Genomic DNA, 26619 nt, shown 5'->3' on the forward strand with positions numbered 1-26619 from the left:
CTTGTGTACCAATTTCCTGCCCGAGGGAAGAAAATGACTTATTTTTAAAGAACTAACAAAAGCACGAGTCACAGGCAAGGGGGAAAAAGTACACGTGCTGGATGACAATTTAAGAATTCTGGTGGCCCGGCTGGGCGTGGCTCAGCAGCTGAGCATCAATCTAGGATCCAGGAGAGAGCAGTTCGATTCCTGGTCAGGGAGCATGCCCGGGTTGTGGGCTCGATCCCTAGCAGGGGCCGTGCAGGAGGCAGCCCAGCTGATCAATGACTCATCATTGATGTTTCCGTCTCTCTCTACCTCTCCCTTCCTCTCTCTGAAATCACTAAAGATATATTAAAAAAAAAAAATTCTGGTGAACACACGATTCTCACCCTATCTAGAAGCCTACTGCCAATGTATAAACTACTTCCTATCACCTCCACGTCGAACCTAAGGCCCAGGAAGCACAGCTGAATGGAACCCGGGAATGCTAAGGACAGGCTGTTCATTGTGTGTGTTCTTTAACAGAAAGAACCCCAATCGGTCTGTGAATATAATCATTTATTTGTCTTTACAGTGATGATGGAAGAATGTACAGATGTCCTCTTTCAATAAAGTATAAAAATCTGTTTATATACAGTGAAGTCACAATAATCTTTAATTGGGAAATTTATTTGGTACTCCTGATCCATTCATATTAAAACTGGGGGGAAACAAATATGTATGATAAGTGCTACATTTCCAGTAGATTGCACCTGGCATCCAAAGCTCAGCTTCACTTTAAGGTCCTGCTTGATATTACAAAAGACTAATTTTAAGTCCTAAGACTCAAAATAAACATCATTTTTTTTGAATAATAGATATATACATCAAAAATACATCTAAAAAGGCATTGGTTAGTGCTATTAAAAAGCTTCTAAGTGCTCAGATACATTTTTTTTCTCTTACAGGCAAAACCCAGTGGAAACGTTTTGGTTCAATTCTAGGAATTTCTTCTTGGGGGACGTCGGCTGAAAGTTGCCTGTAAGAAAAAACAAACAAACATAATTAATTCAATAATTTTGTAGGTGAGGTCAGCAAAACTTGAAAGAGTCATTAGAGGCTAAATTCCACTTAGCACTACATTTTTAAAGCCTTGACTAGCATTTCGTTATAGCATGTTGAACATAAAAAGTGCTCAACACATCCCCTCATCTTTCAGGCTCAAAGAAATGTCACTGCCTCAGGGAGGTTTGCTGACCCTTCCCATCACCTTGGCTCCCCTGCCATCAGCTCTTACAGGGCCTTTGTTTTTCCTTTTATATATAGCACATAACACAGTTGGTAACTACATAGCTCTGTGAGCATTTATTTAAGATGGCTACATTGTACGGTTTTATGAGCACAGGAAGTGTGTGACTGTGTCCCTCACTGTGTCCCCAGGACCTGGCATTGAATGCAAGGGTGACTGTCAGCGAGGTACACGTCCCCAGACTGAAGGGCGCTAAGCCAATTTCAGGGCTACCACTCTGAACTCACTCTGCTCATTCCCTCCCTCCCGCCCCCAATCCTTCCTCCCCCCTCCTGTTCTGGCTTCCAAGGACACAAACAAAGGATCAGCTATGAGTGCAGCAAGTAGGACAAAGCCTAAAGGAACAAAGTGGGATAACAGTTGGGACACGGATGCCCCATAAACACTCTGAGATTTCAGTGTAATCATTTAAAGAGAACATGTACCCAGTGGGACAAAGTCCATGAAACTATTGTGTGAGATGAGCACAGGATCAAGATCTGTCTTAAGGGAAGGTATTTATTAGAATTTGAAAATCCTCTTTCTCCCAGCATCAAATCTATGCTGGAGAGAATCAAGAAAAGAGGGAGGGATTTTTGCCCACTTTGAGGCCATAATTTCAAAGGGGAGACAATAGACCCCAGAAAGCTAGGGTGTGGAGATGACGGCCACCTCCGCCCCCTGTGGCCACACCTCCCTGCGTTCTTCCCCTGCCTCTCTAGGGACACCTGGAGGTTTCCCCGCTGCAGGACCTCTGCCTTCACACAATCACTGATGTGGTCCTTAACTCTAGGGAGGGGCAAACAAGACTCCTGCAGGACCTCTGCGAGGGGGAAGCCTTTTCATTCCCTGCTCAGGCAGGAGGCAAAAGGCAAGAGCAAGAAGAGAGAACGTCCTAAGTCCCAAGCCCCTCTCTCTCTCTCTGAGGTTAGTTCACCTGGTCATGTTTTAAGCTTCATCTCCACTGTCCATTTCAATGTCCATCTCTTCTGTATCAGCAGCTCGTGACAAGATATCTGCCATCAGGGCTTCTTCCAACTTCTTTCGCACTTGTTGTACTCGCTCTTCCTGTTTCCTTTGGAACAACAGAATCAAAAGATTCAGGTCACTGGTAAGTTATGGAAATATGAAGCTTCTGTGAAAGGTCAGCTTTACTTCAGAATCATGAACGTTCCCAAGAAAAACACATCTCCTTCTCCTTACACTTTGCAAAAGTTGCTCCTATACTCACAAAACCACACCCACAGGGGATAAGCAGGGATCCCTCATCTCACAGAGAATTCCGGGAGGGGTACATTTATTTCAAAGTGGCCTTTTTTTCAACTTGAAGAATTTCAAATACGTGAAGCTATGGGGTTATTCCTATAAAGGGTAATTAGAAATATCTTGGCAGCAGGGACAGAACAGGAAGAAATATGGAAAATAAAGAAGAAAGAAGTGTGTTCGGTGAAGCCCTGAAGAGCGTGGAGGCACAGAGCAGGGTAAGCTGGAGTCAGTCTGGCATTCTGCGGCCCTCAGAAGGGAGCCAGCTGAGCTCTCTCCTGGTTCTCAGGCCTGCTGGCTACAGGCCACCATGAAGGAACCAAGACCACATGCTCCTCTATACAAGGACAGAAACGGAAAAGCTCGACTTCAACTGAGGTGAGCAGGTCAAGAACATGCCACAGGTGTATCTGTGTCTGTGTGAAGCCAAGCCATAAAAAAATAAAAAGGTTCTGAACCCTTAGATGGAAAACAAAGCATAGAAGAAAGGCTATTGGTATGCACTTTATCTCAAAAAAAGCAGAGAAAATTTGAGAGTGGCTTCCTGACAGGGCAAGAGAGGGAATCCTAGAACAGCCGAAGCCAGCGAGGACGGTGTCCATCCAGACCACGTGGACAGGCAATGGCTGAAGCAACACAGGAGGAGGGAGGAGACGATACATGAAAGCCTTAGAGAAAACAAGAAAGGACGAGGGAGAGACAAAGGCACAGGTGGGAGGGTTGGCTGTGACAGAAAACAGAACCCACCACCTCCTGAGACCAGAGGGAAGGTGGTAAGGATGGATGGCGAGTGGGAGGGAAGCCCAGTGACAAGAGATGCAACAAGGAGTATATTGAGGCTCTACTGAGGAAAAAAAAAAAGCGATTTTCCTCTATCAGTAATCAAGGAAGACAAATTGCAGCACTGCCCACACCTGGAAGCAGAGGGGTGGAAGCCAAAGCTCCAGAAGATCCCACTAAGGCTCTCTGAGCGTTCACTCCCTGGGCGCTCAGCCAGTTGTAAAGTTAGATTTATCTATCCCAGGCCACAAGTCTCTTTATCTCATGGGACTACCCCTGGGTAGTGAAGTTAACATGTATTGTGCAGCCACAAAAGCCTTAGATGTCATCTTTATTAAACTGAAAACACAACAAAGAGTTAAAAGGTACAGGCCTCCACTTTTTAAATAAATTTTCAAAAACAGGGAGGCTGTCACTGAGCTAGTCTGAGATCCACAGCCGCTGTCATATTAAAAGAAACTGGAGTTCAACAGATTTTCATGTAGTGCAGCAAGGTCAAGAAGAACACACTGTTTATTTCTTATATAGTTGGTCTTGCCTCCGGCTCAGTGACTCGAGGTCCATGACAAATGACTTACGGGTCTCACTGGCAGCCTCTCACTCCTAATAACAGAGCCTGAGAATGTGCTCGGCTGCCCCAGAGAATCCCATTAGGTGGACAAAGAAAACGAAGGGAATTGCGCTGCTGGCTGGCGAAGTATATCTTAGACTCTAAGATTTGCCACGATTCTCTTTCATCTTGAGAATTACTTCCCACACTTATGAAAGCTGAAGTTAAAGCATTTGCCTGCTGGGGTAGGCAGAACTGTAGCACAGTCCCCAAGGTGCCCCCCGTCCCACCCCTGTATACACTCCTTGCATAATTCCCTCCCCTGAAGGACAAGCAGACCTTGCAAATAGGATGGGATAAAACTCCAAGATTAGGTTACTGATCAAATGACCTTAAATTAATCAAAAGAGATTATCATAGAGGATCTGACCTAATAAGAGGATCCCTTGAAAGGTGCTGGCCCTTCCTGAAAGAAGCTGGACAGGGAACATGGAGGGACCCATGGGACTACCATCAGTCTCTAACTGCTGAGCACAACCCCCATCCCACAGTGAACAAGACAACAGGGGCCTCAGTCCTACAATCACAAGGAAAAGAATTCTACAACAGCCATCGCAGCCTGAAAGGGGACCCCACGCTCCAGAAGGAAGTGCAATCCAGCAGACGCTTTGATTTCAGGCTTGTGGACCCGAGCAGAGAATCCAGTGCAGCCTCGCCCAGACTCCAGGCCTACAGAACTGTGAGCTATAAACAGGCTTTGTTTTAGGCTGCTAAGTTTATGAGAATCTGTCACTTAGTATTAGAAAACAAATATGCCCAGGGATGAAAATATTATCAAAGATCCTGAAAAAATACATACTTAATGTTGAGATCTTTAACTGGAGGTTTACTATAAACATAATACTGGCTGCACAATTGGAGAAAGGGCAACAATTCAATTTGCGGTAATTTATTTTGAACCTGTACTAATTCAACAAGAAACGTCTGCTTAATAATTTCTGTTATGACAACTGAATCAAATAGGCAATTCATTAGACAAGTCTGCCTTAAAAGGAAATCACCCAGATCTGGCTTTGAGAGTTTCCCCCATTATCAAAAGATCTGGTGTTGAAGCCATCAACATTCCCAAGCCATCAGTCAGACAGCCTCAGTCAACACCCATAATGACCTGGCGAAATCCTGCCGATTACTCATTGCAAGACAGAAAACAACTCCTAATTTCCTTTCTTAAGGGTAAAAATAACCAAAAAAGCAAGCTGATTCCTCTCCTAGATTTTACATTTTGTTTTTCTTAAAAAATAATGCTGACCATCAAGTCTGTGTAACCAAGGCCTCTGAATGAATGCAGCTCTGAACCACTCTACAGCTTTATAAACCCAGAAAGGTTTAAACCCAATTATAAACCTAGTTGGATTCACGCATTTAAAAACATTCTCACGCCAACTTTAATGGATTTAGGGAAAAAAATACAAATATAAAACGTATTTGTCAATTACATGACTCTAAAGTGCCATCTGCTGGCTTTGTTTAGGAAGACTACCCAGCAGATCTTCCCCATTTACACAGCCAGAGGACAGACACAGGGGAGCACATACACCCTGCCCTGTGTATGAAGAAAACACAGTATTCTACACTACCTTTATAAAGCAAGGATACGACAGTCCACAAACCCCTCGTGAGAGTGTCCTTGAGGTCTTAGTATCGAGAATAGTTTTACTTCTCCTGAGCAATAGTCTGCTTATACTTTCTGGGCATTATCAACTTGAGTTGTATGCTTTCCTTTCCCTATTAGCTACTAAAAAACTAAATCGTGGCCAAGCCTCCGAAAAAGTAAAAGATAAATGCAGCTCTTGCACTCTCCTCATTCCCGGCTCTGTTTTACTGCTTCGCCCTTTGCTTCACCTTTCACCTTTGCTTCTCATTGGGCTTTAGAGTGAGTGAGTGAGTGAGTGAGTGAGTATCTGTGTCTCTCTCTCTTTGGAGCCACCTTAAATCTTCCCTTGAAACAAAGAAACAATAACAAAGTAAATCTCTAAATTGACCAAAAGTAAGGTAAACATAATCAAGATAAGTAAATGGAACTTTTAAAACACAACTGAGCTTAAAGCAGCAGGGCTATGATCTGCTTTAGAGACTGCTTTGCAGACAAACCAATGCAGGAAGCAATCAACAGGCATAAAACAGGCCTGGCAGGTATGGCTCAGCTGGATTCCCCATGCCCAGGTTGCAGGCTCAATCCCCAGTAGGGGGCGTGCAGGGGGCACCCTATGAATGTTATGCTCTCACACAGATGTTTCTCTCTTCTCCCTTCCTCTCTCTCTAAAAATCAATTTTTTTAAAAAAGGCATAACCAAATGAAAGAGCCCCAGTCTACAAAAGACACTACAAAAACGGTGAGTAGAGTGTACAACTGACCACAATGAGACCCTTATCCACAACACTTCCACCTTTTTCAAGTATGTGCTTGTTTTAAATGTCTTATATCACCTTCCACTGGTTTCACAAAAGCTCTGTAAATATATATATACGTAAGTTTCTGATTGATTCATCACTTAATAGATGTGCCACTGAACCCAACAGGCAGTATATAATTTACCAAAGTTAAAAAACAAGTTTTTGAAGTTATGTCGAACCGCCTTACCTAATGTCTTCATCTGTAACAATGAAAGCTTTGCAGAGGGGTTGAGATGTGTTCAGCCAAACAGCGGGGTTCTTTTCCACAGCAGGGGAGACTTGCCCTGTGATTGGTGCAGAGCTTGTGTGCAAAGCACTGGCAACAGCAGATAAAAGGGTCTCATCATTACTACCTGGACCAACTCCTGCAATCAGAATAATGGACTTGTTAAAGGAAATTCCTAGATGTGCTAAGCAAACCTTATGTTACCTACAACAATCAATATTTTTATATTCATTTGGGATCATATATTTAAAACTGATATAAGCCAAAGAATCAAAGGATTATATAATATCGACTTAATAGTTATTATACACCAAAGAATTAACATTAAGTAAACAGTAAAAAAAACAGCAGAGCATTTCAATAAAACTTTAACATCACTTTTAAAATACATTTTCCAATTTTTTCTCTCAACTTTTTAAATGTTGGCTACATTTCCTCAAGCAAGGTCAATTATTTTAATGATCTAATTCCCTTCTAAAGTCCCTTCATATTATACTCAAGTATGCTCATTAATGTATTCCTAAACTATTCCTGGCGTGGTTTCTCCTGTAGCTTTTAACATTAATTTCTAGCAATATCTCGACACTTATCTTCTTTGTTTCAATACTTCAAAGAAGTCAATACAACTATCCTGTACCTGCAGCTTTTACAGTTTTTTCAAACAAAATATCCAAGTTCACAAATTCATTTAATAATTGCACACCTTGACTACTTTTAGGAGACTGGCCCCTATGGCCACATTCAAATGCACTGCTTAGTCAAACACCTGTTAAACCCTGTTAAACCAGTTAACGCAACAATTTCCAAGGACAGAGAGAGGAATGAGATGATATTCTAACCATGAATCACGAGGATTTTTAAGCAATCCACAATACGTCAAGATTTAGAAGCGGAAGTTCTCATACTTCAAAAATGATGCTTCTCTAGAACTTGGAATTAACATGATGAAAGGCACACGAGCAACTGAGCTCTCCAGCCCAGATCCCACTTGCGGCTGTTACTGGACTGAGGTGCACTGGTTCCCACTGCGATCTGCAGCAGCAGTTTGTGGAGGGAGATGGAGAGGGAAAGCTGCTAGCTGCTCTTTAGATCAGAGAAAAGAAAGATGAAGTGCTGGGGCGGGGCCAGATGCTGCTTTAAACTGGAAGCTAGGGAAAGTCTGCCACTCAGCTGCACTTGGTTCTGAAAGCAGCATATGGGTTAATTTATATGAGAAACCTAACCTAAAGCTTAGGCAATACACTGAAAGCATCTGTGCCAAATACAAGCGTTTCATGTGCATTTCCGCCTGGGTTTACACAGGAGGTCGGTCATCCAGCAAGCCATACCATGCCCCAAGGAAAGACCTTGTCTCAATCACTTCTGACTCCACAGCTTCTAGCACAGAGCCCGGCACACAGTGGGCACTGCTCAACTGAACTCAGATAATACCTTGAAGACCTTTAGGTAGTTCCATGGTTTTTATAATTTGTTCTGTTACATCTGATGCACTAAGTCCTTGTAGCCTCTTCTCCCAGAAAAGCTGTAAAGCAAAACATCACCGTTAATAGATACATTCTCGGAACAAGAAAGTAGCGCATCGATGCTGTTGAATAATGAAAATGAAATCATTTCAATGGTTTCCTAATTTCCCCATATTTTTCCTTACAAAAAGCTAAATGGTGCTCCGAAAAAGAAATTACTTCAACACATCATAATTCTTTCAAATGATATTACTCAAAAAAATGTTTTGCTATTTTATGCAACCTGTCCACTTGTTACAGTACTATAGATTATGTTATATACTATATATAGTTCTTTATAACGTATCTCCCAAAGAACATAACTTAAATTTTGAAAGATTCATTTGGCATGAAAATGTAATGTTATATTTTATCAGGGGAAAGAAAACAAATTACCTTATGTAACACCTCTTTATCCAGTATCATCAGGGAAAGAGCTCTTCCACCTATGTGGTTTTTCCAAGACACTCAAGTTTAGCCCCTTCACTTATTTTAAGGGGGTGGGGCGGAGAGGCCATTTTTTATGGAAACTTTTCTAAAATGTTTTACACACTTCCTTGCTTTTTTTAAACAGATGCCACATTCATGAGTGACCGCCTCCCTGTTGCACAGAGCCTGGGTCACCTCAGCCACTCAGTGGCCCAGGTCATCACTCTGGGCCTCAGTGAGCACACAGGAGGATCTCCATTTCCCTGGGGATACTGAGTATCCAAATGTTTATCCAAACTCTAAAATGGTCCAAGACAGCTCTGCTGTTTGATTTTATATCCTTTCTATACTTCATTCTCTCTCCTAGTTAGCTACTACTTGTCACTACTGCCATCAATACATTCAGCATGCATTTATTGAGCTCCTACTATGTGTTGTGCTTATCCTGTGGATGTAAGAGTAGATAACATAGTGTCTTTGTCCTCAAGCCTTCATCTTTTTCTAATCTGTTTCCTATCTACTGCAGCCCAAAAAACAGATAAAGGAATTCCTTAGGACTCCATATATCTGTCTTTAATCTTAGATCCCTTAGGCCTGTCACATAGTGAGCACTGAAAAAGGTTTCTGTGAATGACTAAATATGGGAGTCACTGCACTCAGAATGAGGATCTTGAGAGACACACCAACCCTAGTTGAAACCCCAGCTCCAGATGTATGACCTTGGACAAGTTCTGTAGCTACAGAAGCTTCAATTTCCTCTTCTATAAACTGTGGCAGCAATGACTATCACATAAGATTATTGTGGGGATTAAACAGGGCAATACTAAAGCACCTGTCACAGAGTAAACATCAGGTTTGTTATATTTACTTTTTGGACTTCTGATTCTGACTTCCGGATATACAAAAAGTATCAGATAACTGCCTTCCCTCCGCCCCCTGCCTCCCCCCAGACAAATGCAAAGATACAGTAAAATAACTGTATTTATAGCAGAATAGTAATATGGTGGATTTACAATAACTTCAATGCTAGCACCAAGAGTAACCTGCAATAGAACATTTCGCTCTCCTTTGAAGAACTCTGGTATATGGTAAGATCTCCTTACGTCTCCCTACAAATTACATCATCAGCTGAGTATATGGTTAACATATATGAGGACACAAATACATTAATCATCACAGGTGAAAAATAGTTAGGTGAAGGTTCTAATTCGTGAATGTGATAAATGTCCCAAGAAACCCTGCCTGCTTTCTATTTTCTCTTTAGGGGAATAACAGCATTTCTATAGCTGAATATCACAACTATAGAGAAAGACAAGGAAAACAAAAGCCAGTTAATTTCTAATGAAAACATATCCAAAGGAATCAGTGAGTATGAGATTAGTAAGTACTTTTATAATAAAATTTATATATACATAATTTAATTTGCAAAAAATGAATCAACACTACCAAGAAACGACATATGGAAATTATGTACAGATGTGATTAGTGACATTTTACATTAATGATATTCCAATTCTAAAATATCAAAAGTTAAATTTCTTACTTTCTATAATTTTAATTCTTAATTTTTAAATTCCTATTACTTTGAAAAAAAAGATGAAAACAAAACTGAGGAAGAAAAATTTTGCAAAATAAACCTTGGATTGAGAAACAAATGCACAGTTCTAGATTATAAATCCTGGTACCAGCACTCATCAGACAGCCCTCCACCAAATCTGAAGCTGAATCTGACATGCATGAATGACCTCTTTGTAACAGAAATGCTTCTATCGTGAAAATGCACATATATGTATTTATATATGTGTATGTGTGTATATATGCACTTCACCCCTCCACCCCCAGAGGGAGAAAGAGGGAAAGGTCAGGGAAGGAAAGGAGGCTGGTTTAAAAAAAGAGAACGTTTGACTAGTCAAGGGCACCACTGGCCTCTTCTCCATCCTTTCCAACACTCATTCCAAGTTAATCTCATCAGATTTTCTTCAAGAGATAATGTTTACACCTTCATGCTTACACCTCAATACAGGGTGAGGCAAAAGTAGGTTTACACGTAGTAAGTACACAAAACAGAATTTGTTCTTGTGTTATTATTAATTATTGTATTATTTTTCATATGAACAACTGTAAACCTACTTTTGCCCCACCCCATATGTTCCTAACACACCTTCACGACATTCATCTTCTCAGGTCCCCACCAGTTTTGTTTGTCTATTTGTTTGGGGTTTTTTTTTGGGGGGGGGGGGGTCATTGCATTTTAAAGTATTTTTTAAATTTACCTAGAGCAGACATTATGCTAAGTGAAAGAAGTCCGTCTTTTACATACTATGTGCTTCAATTTATATGACGTTCTGAAAAAGAATGACTGTAGGGATGGCCGCCAGGGGTTAGGATCTGACCACAAAGGGTCAGCACAGGAAATTCCTTGGGTCCCTGGAATTGTATTCTCTGTTATTTTTTTGAACACAGACTTTATCCAGCTGATACAAATACCGTCTTCTTTTTTCCCCCAGGCCAATTACTAAAGGAATGATCAACATGCACTGTCTCCATTCCTTCAGGCCCATCCCCTGCCCAGGAATTTTCACTAAATTTACTCTAAAAGTCAGTCAGCAACTCTCATCAAATTCAATGACCTTTCCTCATTATCTTTGGTCACTTTATAGCTCTGAACGCTTTGGAGGGATACAGAGGAAGGGAGAGGCCTTCCTCTACCCAAATTTAAAATTTCCTAATCTGTTCATTTATGAATTCCATGTTTCCACTCAGTGGCTAATTGTGGGCATATGGAGTTCTTCCTAATGCATTACTTCCCTAAACATTACAAATCTAAAGACAAAAATATTGAAAAGGTGGGTCCCCCTAAGTTTGAAAGGAGACCCCTCTACCATAGCTATCTAGTCTCTTCTACCACACTATCGCTTTCATAAATCCTAACCTACCCCCTGAAAATCTGGTCTTGCCTGCTAAATCAATGATTTTCTCAGTTTAATCCTGCTTCCTGGTGTGAGGCCAAATAACCAATGTAATACTTTCAAGCGGCAATGACTTAATATTTGGAGAGACTCCCAAAATGTGCTATCACCCTCAGTTACTACACCCCCCTAGTCAGACCCTACAGGTGTCTCTAGTACCTGTTCTCCTTGTCGCTCTCCAGTACATAAGAAAATTGGGTAGCTCTCTTCTGTGTATCACTTTATACTGCCAATGGTCTGGGCAACGAGCTATCCAGTCAGCTGATGGAGACGCACACGATGGGATGAAAAGCCATCCAAAACCACAAAAATGCCCAAAGTATCAGTGACGGAGGCAGGACAGCTTGGGAGGAACCGTCTACTAGGAACTGGAGTTCATCTCTAGGCCTTTGCTCCCCGTGCGATGCAGCGAGTGCCGCTGTGGCATCAGTGGAAGCACAGCCAGCCATACTTTGTCTTAGAGTCGCAGAGGACACGGTGCAAAACGAAGGTGCTTCTCTAGTGAGATGAATGGTCAAAATCTGTTTCCAGACAGGAAAACCAACCCAGAGTGCAACTGTAGCCACGTCTTCACTGCTGTGGATTTAACTGGGACCTTGGGGGATCTTTTCAGCTTTCCTGACAGAGGACAGCCGAGAGGGTGAGGAAGGAAGAAGGGTCACTAACAACCCTTCCAACCACACACCAACACACATCCCATTGCAACGCGCCGGGAGCTCAGGCTGGTCGTGGCTACTAGTTCTGTCCTCTGTCACCCTGGGCTTAATCATACCTGCTCCGAAGGGATTTGCACTCATTTGAGGAGATCAGGCAGGATGGATTAGTGGAAAAAAGGAATTAGAGGGTAGATCCAAATCCAACCAATATTCTCCTAGTGCCTGTTATATACAAAGTATTCTGCTGGTTATGAAGATAGCTGGTCATTACTGCCCTCCAGGAGCTTACTGTTTGGTGGAAAACTAGCAAAACTCTACAAGAAAGACCGTAATAAGAGCAATAATAAAGATACAAAAATAATTTCAACTTCGGAGAATCTGGGAAGACTTTTAGGAAGAGGTAGCTCTTGAAAAATGTGTAAGAATTCAATAGAGGAAAGACTACTCCAAGCCAAGGAAACAACTTGAGCAAAGGCAAGGAGGTGGGAGAGAGAACAAGCCAGTATTTCTAAATTTTTTATACAGAACAACCAGAGTGTTTAAAATGTATATTCTAATGCCTCAGCCCCAGAGATGATTCCATTCAGTAGGTCTGAGGTTAGAAGACTAGTTTTTTGAGGTTTTTTTGGAAGTGTCAGGTGATTTTGATGCAGGCCCAGGGATCTCAGTTTGACTGGTTGGTTTGAGTTGAGAGAATGGCAGTGCACACATAGAGCTGGTATAAGCTGACCACCGAGATCTCAGAGTTTCATTCCTGATTACACCAGAAGATAAAAAAAATATTACTCCACTCTCCGTGCAGAGGGCTAGGGGAGGACATGTGCCTTTCTATTTTTCAGTGCAGGAGGACTTGGGTTAAAGTCTAGTTAAGAGGTTACCAATCTGTTTAGGTAAACAGAGAAAGGGGCTCACCCAGAGTTCTCTTTCTGCCTAGTCACATTCTCTTGGTGGAGTAAGAAGAGGCGAGGAAACAACTACCATCTTCTCCTGGGCCTGGCATTGTGTGAAGTTCTTTATGTACAGCAACTTGGTTCATCTTTCCTGCGGCATGTTGAAGAGGGTATGATGTCCCATTTACAGTAACTTATCAAAGGTTGCACAATTAGTCAGTGGTGCAGCTGGAACTAACACTCAGGTCAGTGTGATTCAATAGGCCTGATCTTAACAAGAAAAGCTCCAGAAGAGCATTTATATTTTTAGCTCTGTGTCAGATCATCTATTAACAGGCTTAAGACCTTTCTATCCATAAAACCAAAGGCTGATGAAAGCTAATACATGCTAAGAAAATCATCGACTTAGTCCATTTACCTACTAAGTCGCACTGTGTAAGTCCCCGACTGTAGGCAATCTGTGCTCCTCCTCAAGCAGAATTATGAGACCCAGGCTTGTAATATACTTAGGCTAAAGCTGGCAAAAGTTTTAAGAAGCTTTCAAACCATAATCTGGCATAGCTCACTTGATAAAACTAAAGAATTGATATAATATATGCTCTCTGCAAATTTGCTTTCTTAGAATTAATTGCAAATATCAACTGCATTGAGAACCCAATTTTTATTTGGTAGATGAATATTAAAGACAGAGACCCCTACTCCAAGGAAGCACTTTCAGATACGTCACACTAACAATGGAGTGATAGCAGATGTTTCATAAAATAGGAGAGAGGGAGTGATTTACAAAGCCCATATAACTGAAGGCTTTTGAATTTTTCTGTAAGAATATTGTTTTAGGTCAATTATGCTAACATATATTTCTCATGAAAACATTGAGAAGCATCTAGATCAAATATTGCCATGATTATTTTCCTCCACCATTATATTTAATTTGAAAAGCACTAATGTGTCTGTGTAGTTTTTAAAAAGCTCCCCGATGAAAAGAAACTGACCTTCTCTGTACATATACTCATGATCTCAACTTGAGAGTCAATTCAGCAGGTGGGAAGATTTACCTCCTGAGTAGCAATGAATGGAATTGGGCTTCAGAGTCAGACAGACCTATGTTCAAATCCTTTCTTTGTCACTCACTAGCTTTATAAAGTTGAACAACTAACTTAACCTGTGGCCAATCAGTTTCCTACCCTATGGGATGGGACAATAAAAACAACCTCGAAGGGTTATGGAAACTAAAGGAGGTTTGATAAGCACTAGAACATGCCCAGTGGAGAGCAAGTACCATGTTACTACTCAGTTTCACCCATGGCCTCTAGCACACGGCTGATCCTGCAATAGCATGTAACAAGTAGCTGGTCACCTGATTAAAATTATTAAATACAAACAAAGCAAAAACCAATCACCTCTGAAAGGTGAGCATTTACAAGTGAAGATTGAGCATGTACATGTAAGTCTGCCCTTCCCGCCCAGACTTCAGCTGGGTTTTCTCGCTACTACAAGAATCTTAAAGCTCATCTTCTACCTCTTCTGATCCAAACCTGACTGCCTCTCCCTAGGACCAAAGGTTGGAAGAATTTTGGTACCCATGACTGGCTACATAATTTTCAGGGCCCAGTCTAAGATGAAAATGTGAGGCCCCTTGTTCAGAAAGTATTAAGAATTTATTGGTGGCAGCAGCAGAGCATTCAACCAGGCATGGGGCCCTTCTAAGCACAGGGCCTTGTGCAACCAAGTTGCTTGCCCATGAAGTTTGCAGTGGTGGAAGGACAGTACAGCTGTGAAAAGGAGACAGGCCCCTGTGCCATTGCAGCAGTACTTAGGGAAGTGCTGTGATTCAATCTCATTCTGTGAATTTCTGAAAAGAAGGAAGGCAACAGGATATAGTTCTGACTGGATCTATGCAATACAAAGGAACCTTCCCTTCCCTTCACTCCTTGTTAAAATAACCCAAGGATTTTTCATCCATCTGTCAATTCCTCATTTGGAGGACTGCTGAAGGATCACAGCCCAAGCTCTCCCCAGCTGAGCAATATGGGTAAGGAAGGAGGGAAGCCCAGGGAATGAGGAAACCATATGGGGAAGCATGGACTGAAGCCGAGAGAAGGACCAGAATTTTGTTCTATTTAAAGTCCAGTGGATAGCATGGATAGCTTTTAATTAAGATTTCCTGAAACTGTAATTTTCTTGTTATTTTTACCCCATCTACTCCCATGTTGTGATGATAGTAAAGCCTTTAGAAAAACCTCAAAATGGCTCTGAGCGTTTTTCAAGAATAGGAGGTAGAAGAGAGTCAGGGAACACACGCTACATCTGTTCTGCAGCGAACGAAGCAAGAAGGGGCATAAAGGCGAGGCCAGCAGCAACGGCCGAGCGCAGTCTCTCCACCTGTGCTGACACCTGGGGCTGCGTCAGTTTTGTTGTGGACGTTTAGCAGCATCCCTGGCCTACACCCACTAGATACCAGCAGCACCACCCCATTTGTGACAACCAAAACTGTCTCTACACATGGCCAAGTTTCCCTGGCATATGGAAGAGGGAGGGAGAGAGGGGACAAAGTCAGGTCTGGCTGAGAACCACAGATCCAGAGGAGGAGGACAGGAGGACAGGAAGCTTCCAGTGGCAGGAGCCCAGGTCTCACAGCTGAGTCGGAAGGGAGGCCCCTCCACTGGTACCCGCCATCACTGCAGCCAGCTCCTATCCACTCTCGAAAGTCCCTGTACCAGCTCCTCGTTCCTGGGCCTTATAAGAACCACCCTAAGTGGCTTGGAGCTGGGTGCCTCTTTGTCACTGTCGGACAACTGTCAGACAAGCAGGGGGTGAGTAAGAAAGCAGAAGTGGGAAAAACATTTCTTACGTTAGGAGCTGAAATTGAATGACTTCCTGATAGGAACATGGCTATACACAGTAATTATTTTTAATAATTTAGCCACACTTTAGATTCAATTTTGTGGGCTGATCTGGGGTGCTAGAACCATTTATGTCGTTTCTACTGGAAGATGTATAGTTCCGAACTGAAACATGACATTTTATATTCTACCCCGCATGCTAGAAAGTACCTGTACAGACAGATTTTAGTAGAAGCTTTCTGAGAACATAAACATGTGCAAATCTATGGTTGATACTGAGAAAGGCACAGCTCCATTCGGGAGGACGTTAGTGTTCAAGGACAGGTACCACAACAAAACAGAACCGACGGGTTGATCTTGAACATATTAATTTTTGTTACTACTTAGTATGTAGCTAAGCTAAAAGCCCCGAGAAGCAGCATCTCACCAAACTGAGCCACACAAAAACTTAAAACTAATTTTAGCCCTCATTTATCGTCTTAAAGTGCATCTTCCCTTGCCTTCTGAAATTATAATCTCCATTAGAAAACAAATGATTATAAAGAAACACTGAAATTTCAATCATGAAACTAGGTAAAGTTCATCTAAACCTCTTATATGCCTGAACGCCTGTCTCTTATTGTTTATTTTAAATACCACAAACAGAATATTAGCTCCTAAGTCAAGAAGCCTGTAATAATCGACTCCATGGCAGACTAGAAAATCCAGGAGCTCCAGCCTAAAGCCCTGAGCCTCTTCAAATACCCTCCTTACCTGAGACTTCCTCCGAACCATTTTACCGCAGCTCCCTTGCTTACCTCCTGGCTCTGAGGAGGAAGTATTCCGCTACCTCCTAAGACTATCTCTACACTTGGCTCTTGGTCACAGCTTCTCTTGCTTCCTCCTGATCTTCTCGTCAATTTGCCAACTTTTCCTCACATTTTCCCTTCCTCTCCTGGGGCTCCTCCCCTGAAGTGACAGATCGAACACTGATAACCTAAAAACTGTTCTCCCTCAAATCTTCGCTACCTCCCTCCTTCCACTAGGAGACAAACTTCCTCTTATTTCCTCACGTTCCATTCACTTTTTCCCTTCTAACCTGGACTCTACTCCTACTACTGTACTAACACTGACTGCCCAAGGTCACAGTAACCTAATTGCCAAATCCAATGCCCGATTCAAGCCCGCTTTGTCCCACTTCACTGCTGCAATTGCCAGCTGTCAGAAGACTTACAGAAATAAGACTATTAGCATTTTTTCTAATGAAAACAAATACTTAAAATGCCTAAGATGTGATACATCTTTTAACGTATGTGAAGACAAAAGTGTTAATACTTTGTAAAAATAGAAGAACTAAAACTACCTTTCAAATCTCACCATTTTAATAGGCACAGACTTTGTCTCTGTCAAGAGCACGATACTAGACACACAGTTGGCACTCTGCTTGCATCATGAATTTGTAGCTAAGCAGAGGAGGTGGAGGGTAACAGAAAGAACACTAGTTTGGAAGCTTTATTTCTGATTCAACCACTATATAGACATGCTGTCTTAGGTAAGTCACTTGATCTCTTTGTATTTTCACCAGCAAAACAGAAATGCTAGCAACTGCCTAATCTATCTCAGAAGGTTATCAAAATGGTGACAAATAAATGAGAAAATTCTTTGAGAATATAAATTTTTTTGTTGAATTGCTCAGCAAAATCTCATCTTAAGATTTCATAAATGCAAAGAACACCTTATCCACTTTCCTAAGGCATTTGCTAAATCCAATCAAAGAAACAAAGGAACTTGTCATGTATTTGTAGACTAAAGCAAAACCCAGAATATATGCACTTCATAGGCAGTGACTCATGAAAAGCTAAATGTGCAAGACACTGAGCCAGGGCTGTGAGCAGGGAAGGAGTTTCCTGCCCAGAAGGAACTCCCTGTCCAGTTTATACACCGCTCTTCTTCAGATCAACCCCATATGACATTTCAGTGGTCTAATTTTGGTCCACAAAACCCAAACTAACTTAAATACCATCATGGCCTGCAAACATTCAAAGTCAAACAGGAGCTACCCTCTTATTTTGTGAGAGTGGCCTGGGAAGAAAGGGCTAGACAATGACAAGAAACTTATTATGTAAATCAAGGACAAACTTGACTGATGTGGCTTTGCAAACTACAGTAAGATCTCTTATTAAGGTGAAAGATAACATTTGGGGGTAAAGAGGATGGAAGAAGGAAGCAAAAGGCACAACAGGGGTGAGGAGGAGAGGCGAGCAGTCGCCATCTGCTGTGGCTGCCTGTCTAAATTCTGTCACGACGCTACCTCTCTCAGAGTGGCAGACAACGCTCGCCAGATGCCTCCTAAGGTACCATTATCCTAGGACAACCATGGAGTAAGAGCATTCATCCGTGATGCCTGTATGTTTCCCATGTGCTTCTCCCACAGGGAAAGTCTGAACAGTAATTTTCTTATTAATACATAATCAATCCACGGAGGGACTTAGGTATGCTCCTTCATTTCACTTGTTTGTCACATTTCCACACACTTGGAATTATTTGTTCAGTGGTTTTTTTCCTTACTACATTGAAAGTTTTATGAGAACAGGGTGCATGTGTGACATTTGTGTTTACACAGCACCTGTAATATAACCTGCAATAAATGCTGCTGAATAAATAAATGATTTCAGAACCCACTCAACAGCAGGAACTTTGATCTGTAATAGATAGCTTTCATTATCATTACTGTTTATCAGAAGAGATGGCCTTCAGAAAAGCTTTCTTGAAACTAATTTCAATAATATAAGTTAATTCCTCATTTTTCAATAGTGGGACATCAATATTTCTTTTTTAATATTAATAAATCAAGAAATAAAAGTATATGTTTATTATTTAAAATACATTAAGCAACTACTAGAACTAAAATCAGGTTACAAACCCTCAAAATTATCAGAAGTATGGATTTAAATGAAAAATCCATACCAAAGAACAAAAATAGAAATATTAGAAAATGACAATAAAATGTTAAAAACAGTATATAAACACAATGATAGAATCAAGACCAAACATGTCCATACTATCAATAAATTTAATGGAAAACTCACCTATAAAAGGGAAAAAAACTGTCAGATCAGATGGGGGGGAAATGAACGATATGTTTTATACAAGAAGCATGTAAAAATACGGGGACTCAGAAAGCTAAAAATAAAAAGAGCAAAGAAATAATAAGCATATACAGACATTGAGGGGAAAAAAGGTCCCACTATTACTATAAGATTACTTCAAGACAATAAGTGTCAAATAAGACAAAGCAAAACCCATTATAACTAACTTCTATATAATAAATGTTATCGCAGCAAATTTGATGATAAAGTTAGAGTTTGGATTTCCATGGGGAAAAGTGAATGCACAGAATGAGTTCAAAACTTGTTAAGAAAGCTCTCCCCCATACTTCATTCTACCTTTCATCTAGATACTACCAAAATCAGAGGAAAGGGGGTATCACAACAGACTACAAATATTAAAAATACTACTAGAAAATATTATGAACCTTATACTGCTAAATCCAAAAACTATGAAATGCACATGTTCCTAAAAAAGCATGTTCTCAAAATTGGTATAAGGAGAAATAGAAAATATGAATATTCATCCATGTACCTATTAAACTGAATCTGTAAATTCAAGCTTTAAATCATAGGTATATGAATATTCATCCATGTATCTATTAAATTGAATCTGTAATTTCAAGCTTTCTCATTAAAAAAAAATACTTAGGCTGAGATGGCTTCATAATTAATTCTTCCAAACAGTTAAAGAAAAGTACCAATGTGACACAAACTCTTCCAGAGAATACTGAAAGAGGGATAACCTCCCAGCTTATTTTACAAGGTCAGCAAAACCTTGATACTAAAGCTTGAGGAGAAGATTATGAGAAAAGAAAAAGGCAAGTCCATCTCTCTCATAACTATAAATGCAAAAAATCCAAAACAAAATAACAGCAAATCTAAATAGTGATAACAATGATAATAAATCATGACCACATTGGGCTGAATCCAGAAACTCAAGGTTTGTGTCACATTAAAAAACAAAAAAACACACAAAAAACTAAGCAGTATAATTCACCGCATAAAGTAATCACTGTAATTCACAGTGACTAATGAATAAAAATCACTATCATTTAATTAGGTAGAGGAAAAGAATTTGACACAATTCAGTGCCCATTCATGAAAAATATTCTTAGTAAAAAGCTAGGAACAGAAGTGAATTTCCTGAATCTGACAAATCTATAAAAAGAAACCTACAGCACACATCATACTTAAAGAAGAAACACTAAAAACGTTCCCTGACATCACACATGAGATAAGTACGTCTGTTTTCACTTCTTTTCAAGATTGCAGTAAAAATCCTGACCAGTGAAAAAAGACAAGGAGAAAAAAGTTTAAGCATCAGCAAGGAAGAAATAAATTCATTTGCAGATGACATGTCTGTTCACGTATAAGGCCAAAGAGACTCAATGATTATGTAATCAGCGAATCAGGAAGATAACAGAATACACAGTCAATATACAAAACCAACTTATTTGTATATATTAGCTACAGACAAGTGGAACGTTTTTAAAGGTTTAATGTAATCACTTAGAGTAGCATCAAAACACATCAAATATCTAGAAATCAATTAAAGGTGTGTAAGAGCTCTACTGGAGAACTATACAAGATTCATGAATTGTAAGACTTAATGTTGCTAATTCTGTCCCAAACTGATCTACAGATGTAAATCCTAGCAGTCCTGGAGGAGAAGAGACAAGCTAAGTCCAAAATTTACATGGAAATTCAAACTGCCAAGACCAACAAGATAATCTTGAAGAAAGAATAACAAAGCTGGAAACCTTTCACTAGCAGATATCAAGGCTTTTTACAGACGTCTAGTAATTAGGGCAGTGCGGTATGGGGAAAGAAGACAAACAGGCCAATGAAACAGAACAGAGCACAGAAACAGATGCACGTGTACAAACCAGCCAAAGGAATGGAACGGAGGGTCCAAAACACTGACTTTTCGCAGGACTGCTACACTTTCCCATTTGACATCTGACATCTCTCATATAACAGAGGTGACAATGTGGAGCAACGGGAAAAGAATGGTCTTTCAGTAAATGGTGCTGGGTCAATTGGATATCCATATGGTAAAAAAATCCACCTCCCATCACACATAAAAGTCAATCCCTGGTGGGTTACAGAGCTAAATGCAAAAGTAAAGCAAATCTTTTAGAAGACAGGGAAATATACTGATAACCATGGCGTAAGCAAAAATTTCTTTCTTTCCTTTTTTTTTTTTTTGTAATGATGATGAACTAGAGTTTATTGGCACAAAGTAACTCAGCAGTTCCAAACAGAGGGAGACAAAAAGACACTGATCTCACACAATAGCTATCTATTATACTTTATTTACAATGTTTAATTTGTACAAGGCACTGGAGCGATGAAGAAAAGTATAAGAGGATCCGTAATGTTTTAAGATAGTAGAATAAAAGGAAGAGGGGCTGAGTTATTGGTCACGAATGAATCGATGTGACTTGTTGTCAAGCCAAGTAAAAAACCACAAAGTGATTAAAATAAACAAGAACATCTCCTGTTTTTTTATAGTTCCTCAAGAACTGCGGTTGTATTTGAATATATTTCCTTCTCCGGGCAAGAAAGGGCCCAACCATGCCTAAGCCGAGGTCAAAAGGAAATAAATGCACAAGACATAGATGGACGGAAAATTTTTCTTAAACATGTCACAGTAATACAAAGGGAGAGATTGATAAATTATATTTCTTTACTTTTTGTAAGTTGAAGTACTGAAGTCTTACATACACAAAAGTATATTTAAAAAACAAGCATAGAGCTCACTGAAGTTTCACAAAGTAAACACTCATATAACAACCACCCAGATCAAGAAATAGATTATTACTAGCACCCCAGAAGCCCCCACCCATGTACCTTCCCAGTCTCTATCCCACCTCCCAATTCTTTAAATTACGAACTTATATTTATCAAAAGACATTAAAAGTGTAAAAAAGGTAAGCCATAAACTGGGAGAAGGTATTTGAGAAGTATATCTAACAAAGGACTCATATTTAGAATATATAAAGAACTCCCATATTTAATGAAAAAAGACCAACAACCTAATAAAACAATCCATAAAAGGCTTGAATAGGTACTTCAAAAGAAAGGGCTCTATATGGACAATAACTGTGCACACAATGCTCAATATCATTAGTTATAAAGGAAATGCAAGTTAAAATTATAATGAAATACTCCTAAAACATGTAACAAAATGTTTAAAATTTTAAAGACTGACCATACCAAGTGTTGCCAGGATTTGAAGGAACTGTACACAGCTGGTAGTAGTGTAAGTCTATATAACCACTCTGGAAAACTATTTGGTATTACTGAATAAAGCCCAAGTATGCATACTCTATGCCCCAGCAATTCTATGCCTAAGTATAAACCCAAAACTAAAAACATGTACTAGAATATTCACTGAAGTAATATTCATAATAGCCAACAAGAGAGAACCTAAAATAAACAACAAGAAAACAGTCAATGTGGGAAGCAGAGAAAAACCAAACATCAAACAAATAAAAAACATCCCTATAATTAATATATTCCAAGAGGTAAAAATAGAGGTTGTATCGGTAAAACAAAAACAGCAAAATTTTACATATAAAAACCAAGAAAGAGCTGTTGGAATTAAAAATAAAAATTCAATAAAAGACTAAAAGTTAAAATCAAGAAAATGTCCCAGAAAGTAAAACAACAACAATATTCAGATGGAAAATACAAAAGTAGTAACAGGGAAATTCTAAGATGGCTAAGACCCAACTTACACAAAGAGAGAATAGAAAGTTGGGGGTTTCAGAAGAGGGAAAGAAATGACACAAGAAAATTTGTCATGTAAAGGATAGGAGTCATCTCTATCACTTACCGAGTGCCCAGTGAATGAAAAAAGGCCTACAACAGACATACTAGTTAATTTTTAAAAATCATAAATATACTAAACACTTTCAGAGAGGAAAAAAAAGACCATCAAAGAGGAAGAGAGATTTGGCATGGCACTGAACTTCTCTTCAACAACACTGAAGCTGGAAAACAATGAAGCAATGCCTTCAAAACTCCAGGGGAAATTATTTTCAATCTAGGATTTCATACCCAGACAAACTTGATTGGGTCCAGGTGGAATAAAGTTATTTCTAATGTGCAGATTTTCAAAAATTCTACCTCCCATTATATTTTATTAGGAAGCAACTAAAGGACTTGTTACAAACTGTGGGTATATGGCTAAGATAGAGGAAGACAGAAATCCAGAAAACAAATTCCAACACAGAAACATAGCAAAGGAGATCCCCAGAGCTACGGTTACCCAGCAGGATCAGAGGACAGATCCAGACCGAAGGGGAGCAGAGGTGACTCCAGGAAAAACACAAGAATGAACCCCATGGATTTCAACATAAGGAAAATATTAATGATGGGCATGTGGCACAAATGTTAAAGTGCTAGGAAACACTAACTAAAACTATAAAGAAAACCTCACAATTCTTAAGATTAACAACAACAATAAATAATTATGAAAGTAATTCTGGTGATGATGATAGGGCATTAACTAATTTCAGTCATAATAAATAAACCTTGACTATTTAACCTACTTAACTAAAATTGAAATACAACTATGTTGGAAGCATAAGAGCAAGGGAGAGAACTATTTATTCATCTACCCTTGTGGGAAGTCAAGAAATAATGTCTAAAATTAACAAAGAAATAGCATAATAAGTATGTTATTTAGAAATAAAGAGGTAATTATAAAGGGAAATAACGAGAATTAAGAGTAAATTCTACTGGAAGTGGGACTAGAAGACATAAAAGTAGGAAACTACTGTTTTGAAACATATATTTTTTTAGTCTTTTTTTCCTATAGTACTATGTTAGACAATTTTTAAGTTTCAAAGAATGTCATAGATTTCTTCACATGATAACTGAAATATTTTTAAATGGACTAGAATAATATATATGATTACAGGTTACTACGAACGAATAATTTTTTTAAAAATTCACGTATCATCTTTCAGCCACAACTCTTAACTCCATAAAGACTGACAAGTTTCCAAACTAGTTTTCTGTCCAGGGCTTCGACCCATCGTGTTTTACTACCTGGATAACCCACAATTGCTTTAAGAGTATAAATTTCCTAATACTCATATATATTTTTTATTATTTAAAAAATATACTGAGCTACACCTCAATATTTCCATATGCCTGTTAATGACATTGTTTTCCCAGTTACCTAAACTCTAAGACTCTTCTCACAGGCACAACTGATCAGTTAATAAATTTTGTCAACTGTTTTATAACCAACATGAGAAAAATCTTATTTATGCTCTAACTTCCTATAGTTTTTTCAATGGTCTCCTTAAATCAATCCTCATATTACACACATTAAGCCAGATTAAAACCTGTCTAGGATGTTCTCCCGATATTTTTGTATTTATTTGTCTGCCTCTCTTTCTGTCACACTAGGAGATAAGTTCCATGAGAACAAGAACTATGTTTTGCTCACTGCAGTATCCTCACTACTTAGAAAAGTGCCTGGCACAAATTATTAATTTGTGAAATTAAAAACATTCATTAATTCATTAATTCAACAAATACATATTAAGCACTGACATCACAGAGCAATGAATGTAGATAAAGCAATGAATAACTAATACAGTCATGATCAGAAAAGAGAAACACTAAGGCCAGACTTGATGAATCAGAGGTTTTTCGAACAGATGAAGTGATAGCTAAGATCAGACTTGAGGGATGAGTAGGAAAGAGCTAATTATGGATGGGAAAGAAAACAGCATGAAATATGATCAGGGAATGCAAGGGCAGGGTGCAGGAGGGAGATGAACAGCACATTCAAAAATCTGCAAAAAGTGTGATTTGAGTACAGAACCAGAGAAAGAAGTGAGGCCGAAGGGATAAACAGAAACCAAATCACGAAGGACTTTGTCGGTAACTTTAGGTTTTGACTTTATAAGTCATATTTAGGTTTTTTGACCTAAAAACTAACAGGAAGCATCCAAAGATTTTCAGTAACACCATTAGCTCTTCATATCAGATGGATCTTCTGGATGCACTATGAAGAAAGAATTGAAGAGACTAAGGCAAGAAGCAGAGAGCTGAACTGAAACGATGGTTACGTGGTACAGAGATGGAGTGAGTATTTAGGAGGCAGGGATAAGAGGACTTGCTGGCTAATTAGATCTTTGGGGTAAAGGGTGGGAAGAGTCAAGAACGATGCTCAGGCATCTGGCTTAGGCAGCCACGTGGACAGCAGTATTTAAAGCACAGAGGAGAAGGGCCTGCTTGGTGGGATGATGACGGAGTTTAGTAAGACAAATCACAGGTGCTATGAGACTCCCAAGTGAACAGTGTAGTTAGCAGGCAGATTGATACACACAAATGAAGCTCAGGATACAGATGTAAATTTGGAAACATTAACGTATAGATAACTGAAGCCGGAGAATAAATGAAATCATTCATGGAGGGTTTACATACCCAGAAGAAAGCATAGTATTCCCTTGGAAACCCCAGAAAGGAGCTAAGAAGGGGGATGGGGGGGGAAGGAAGGAGGTAAACCAAGCAAGTACAACGTCACAGAATAAAAGAGAGTATTTCAGAAGGCAGGGCTGGTAACAGTGCCTAATGCTAAAGCAGGTCAAGTAACTGAAGCACTGAAATCTGTCCATCCAATGAATATGGAACATCATCAGTCCTGATGAGAACAGTCCAAGTGACATAATGGAAACAAAAGCTACATTTCAGAGATATAAAAATTAAGAGGCAAGGCAAATGTAAATAAATACAACTCCAATAAGTACAACTGTAAAAGGAAAAAAAAGAAAATCCCTAAAGGCAGTAAAGAGATAGGTTCAAGTAAAGTTCAGAGGAGTAATAAGAAAGTGATTCCCTTGTTCAAAATCCTCTAAACATTTCTGATTTCCAAAAGTAAACACAAATGCTTTAGTCTGTTCAAATTCACGAGTACTCAAATAAATGCAAATTTAAAATGAAATGATGTTTTTATATATTAAATTACAAAAAAAAAAAGTATTGATAGTGCTCAGTGCCACAGAAGGTAAGCTGAAACTGGAATGCACATGACTTTTCAATAGACTTTTAACTTAGTACAACCCTTTGAAAATCAATTTTCCAGAATGTTTCAAAAATCATAAATAGTCAACTAATTATATTTCTGGGAATCTAGCCAAGGGAACATTGTAAAACATAGGAAGGAACTTATATTCATAAGGATACTCATTGAAGTACTGCCTGTAACAGTGAAAAATTGGAAATAAAATATGGAAATGGTTAAGTAAATCATGTTAGCACAACACAGAGTTATTGAAACAATGCATGCAAGTTATATAAAACATGGGTAAAATGTATATAATGTTATGTTAAGTAAAACTTTTTAAAGTATGCACATATATTATGACCATGTTTTCAAAAGATGCATTAAATATTGAAAGAATATAAAAATGCTACTATAATTATAAAAAAGGAATTATGAGTATTTTTTCTTTTGCCTATCCCAAATTTTTTTCTTATGAAAGTAAAGCAAATAACATTTTTAGAACTTGAAAAGGTTGATATTTAAGGAAACCCTTGACAACATTCTCAGCTCCCACTACTTCCCATGAAAACCCTGATCTCCAACCAACTTGTCTCCTCATTCCTTACCCATTTCCATATAACAGCTTTCCAAACACTGCTTTCCCTAATTGTAATGTCCTCTCCCTCCCATTTGCTTTTCTAAATCCC

At 39.3% G+C, this 26619-nt stretch overlaps 1 protein-coding gene across 1 annotated transcript in view; it reads right to left on the bottom strand.

Annotated features, from left to right (window-relative positions):
- Positions 1 to 525: 525 nt before the first annotated feature.
- Positions 526 to 26619, bottom strand: part of MBD2 (methyl-CpG binding domain protein 2) — a 58237-nt gene continuing 32143 nt past the window's right edge. The window contains exons 4-7 of the mRNA XM_016225097.2: positions 7954 to 8044; positions 6484 to 6661; positions 2187 to 2324; positions 526 to 1000 (exon numbers count right to left, since the gene is read on the bottom strand). Of these exons, the coding sequence (XP_016080583.2) occupies positions 2198 to 2324; positions 6484 to 6661; positions 7954 to 8044 (396 nt within the window). The 3' untranslated portion in view covers positions 526 to 1000; positions 2187 to 2197. The remainder of the gene's footprint in view (positions 1001 to 2186; positions 2325 to 6483; positions 6662 to 7953; positions 8045 to 26619) is intronic.

Source organism: Miniopterus natalensis, chromosome 7 (genome assembly GCF_054644295.1).
Source record: "Miniopterus natalensis isolate mMinNat1 chromosome 7, mMinNat1.hap1, whole genome shotgun sequence".
In the NCBI taxonomy this organism is placed as follows: Eukaryota; Metazoa; Chordata; class Mammalia; order Chiroptera; family Miniopteridae; genus Miniopterus; species Miniopterus natalensis.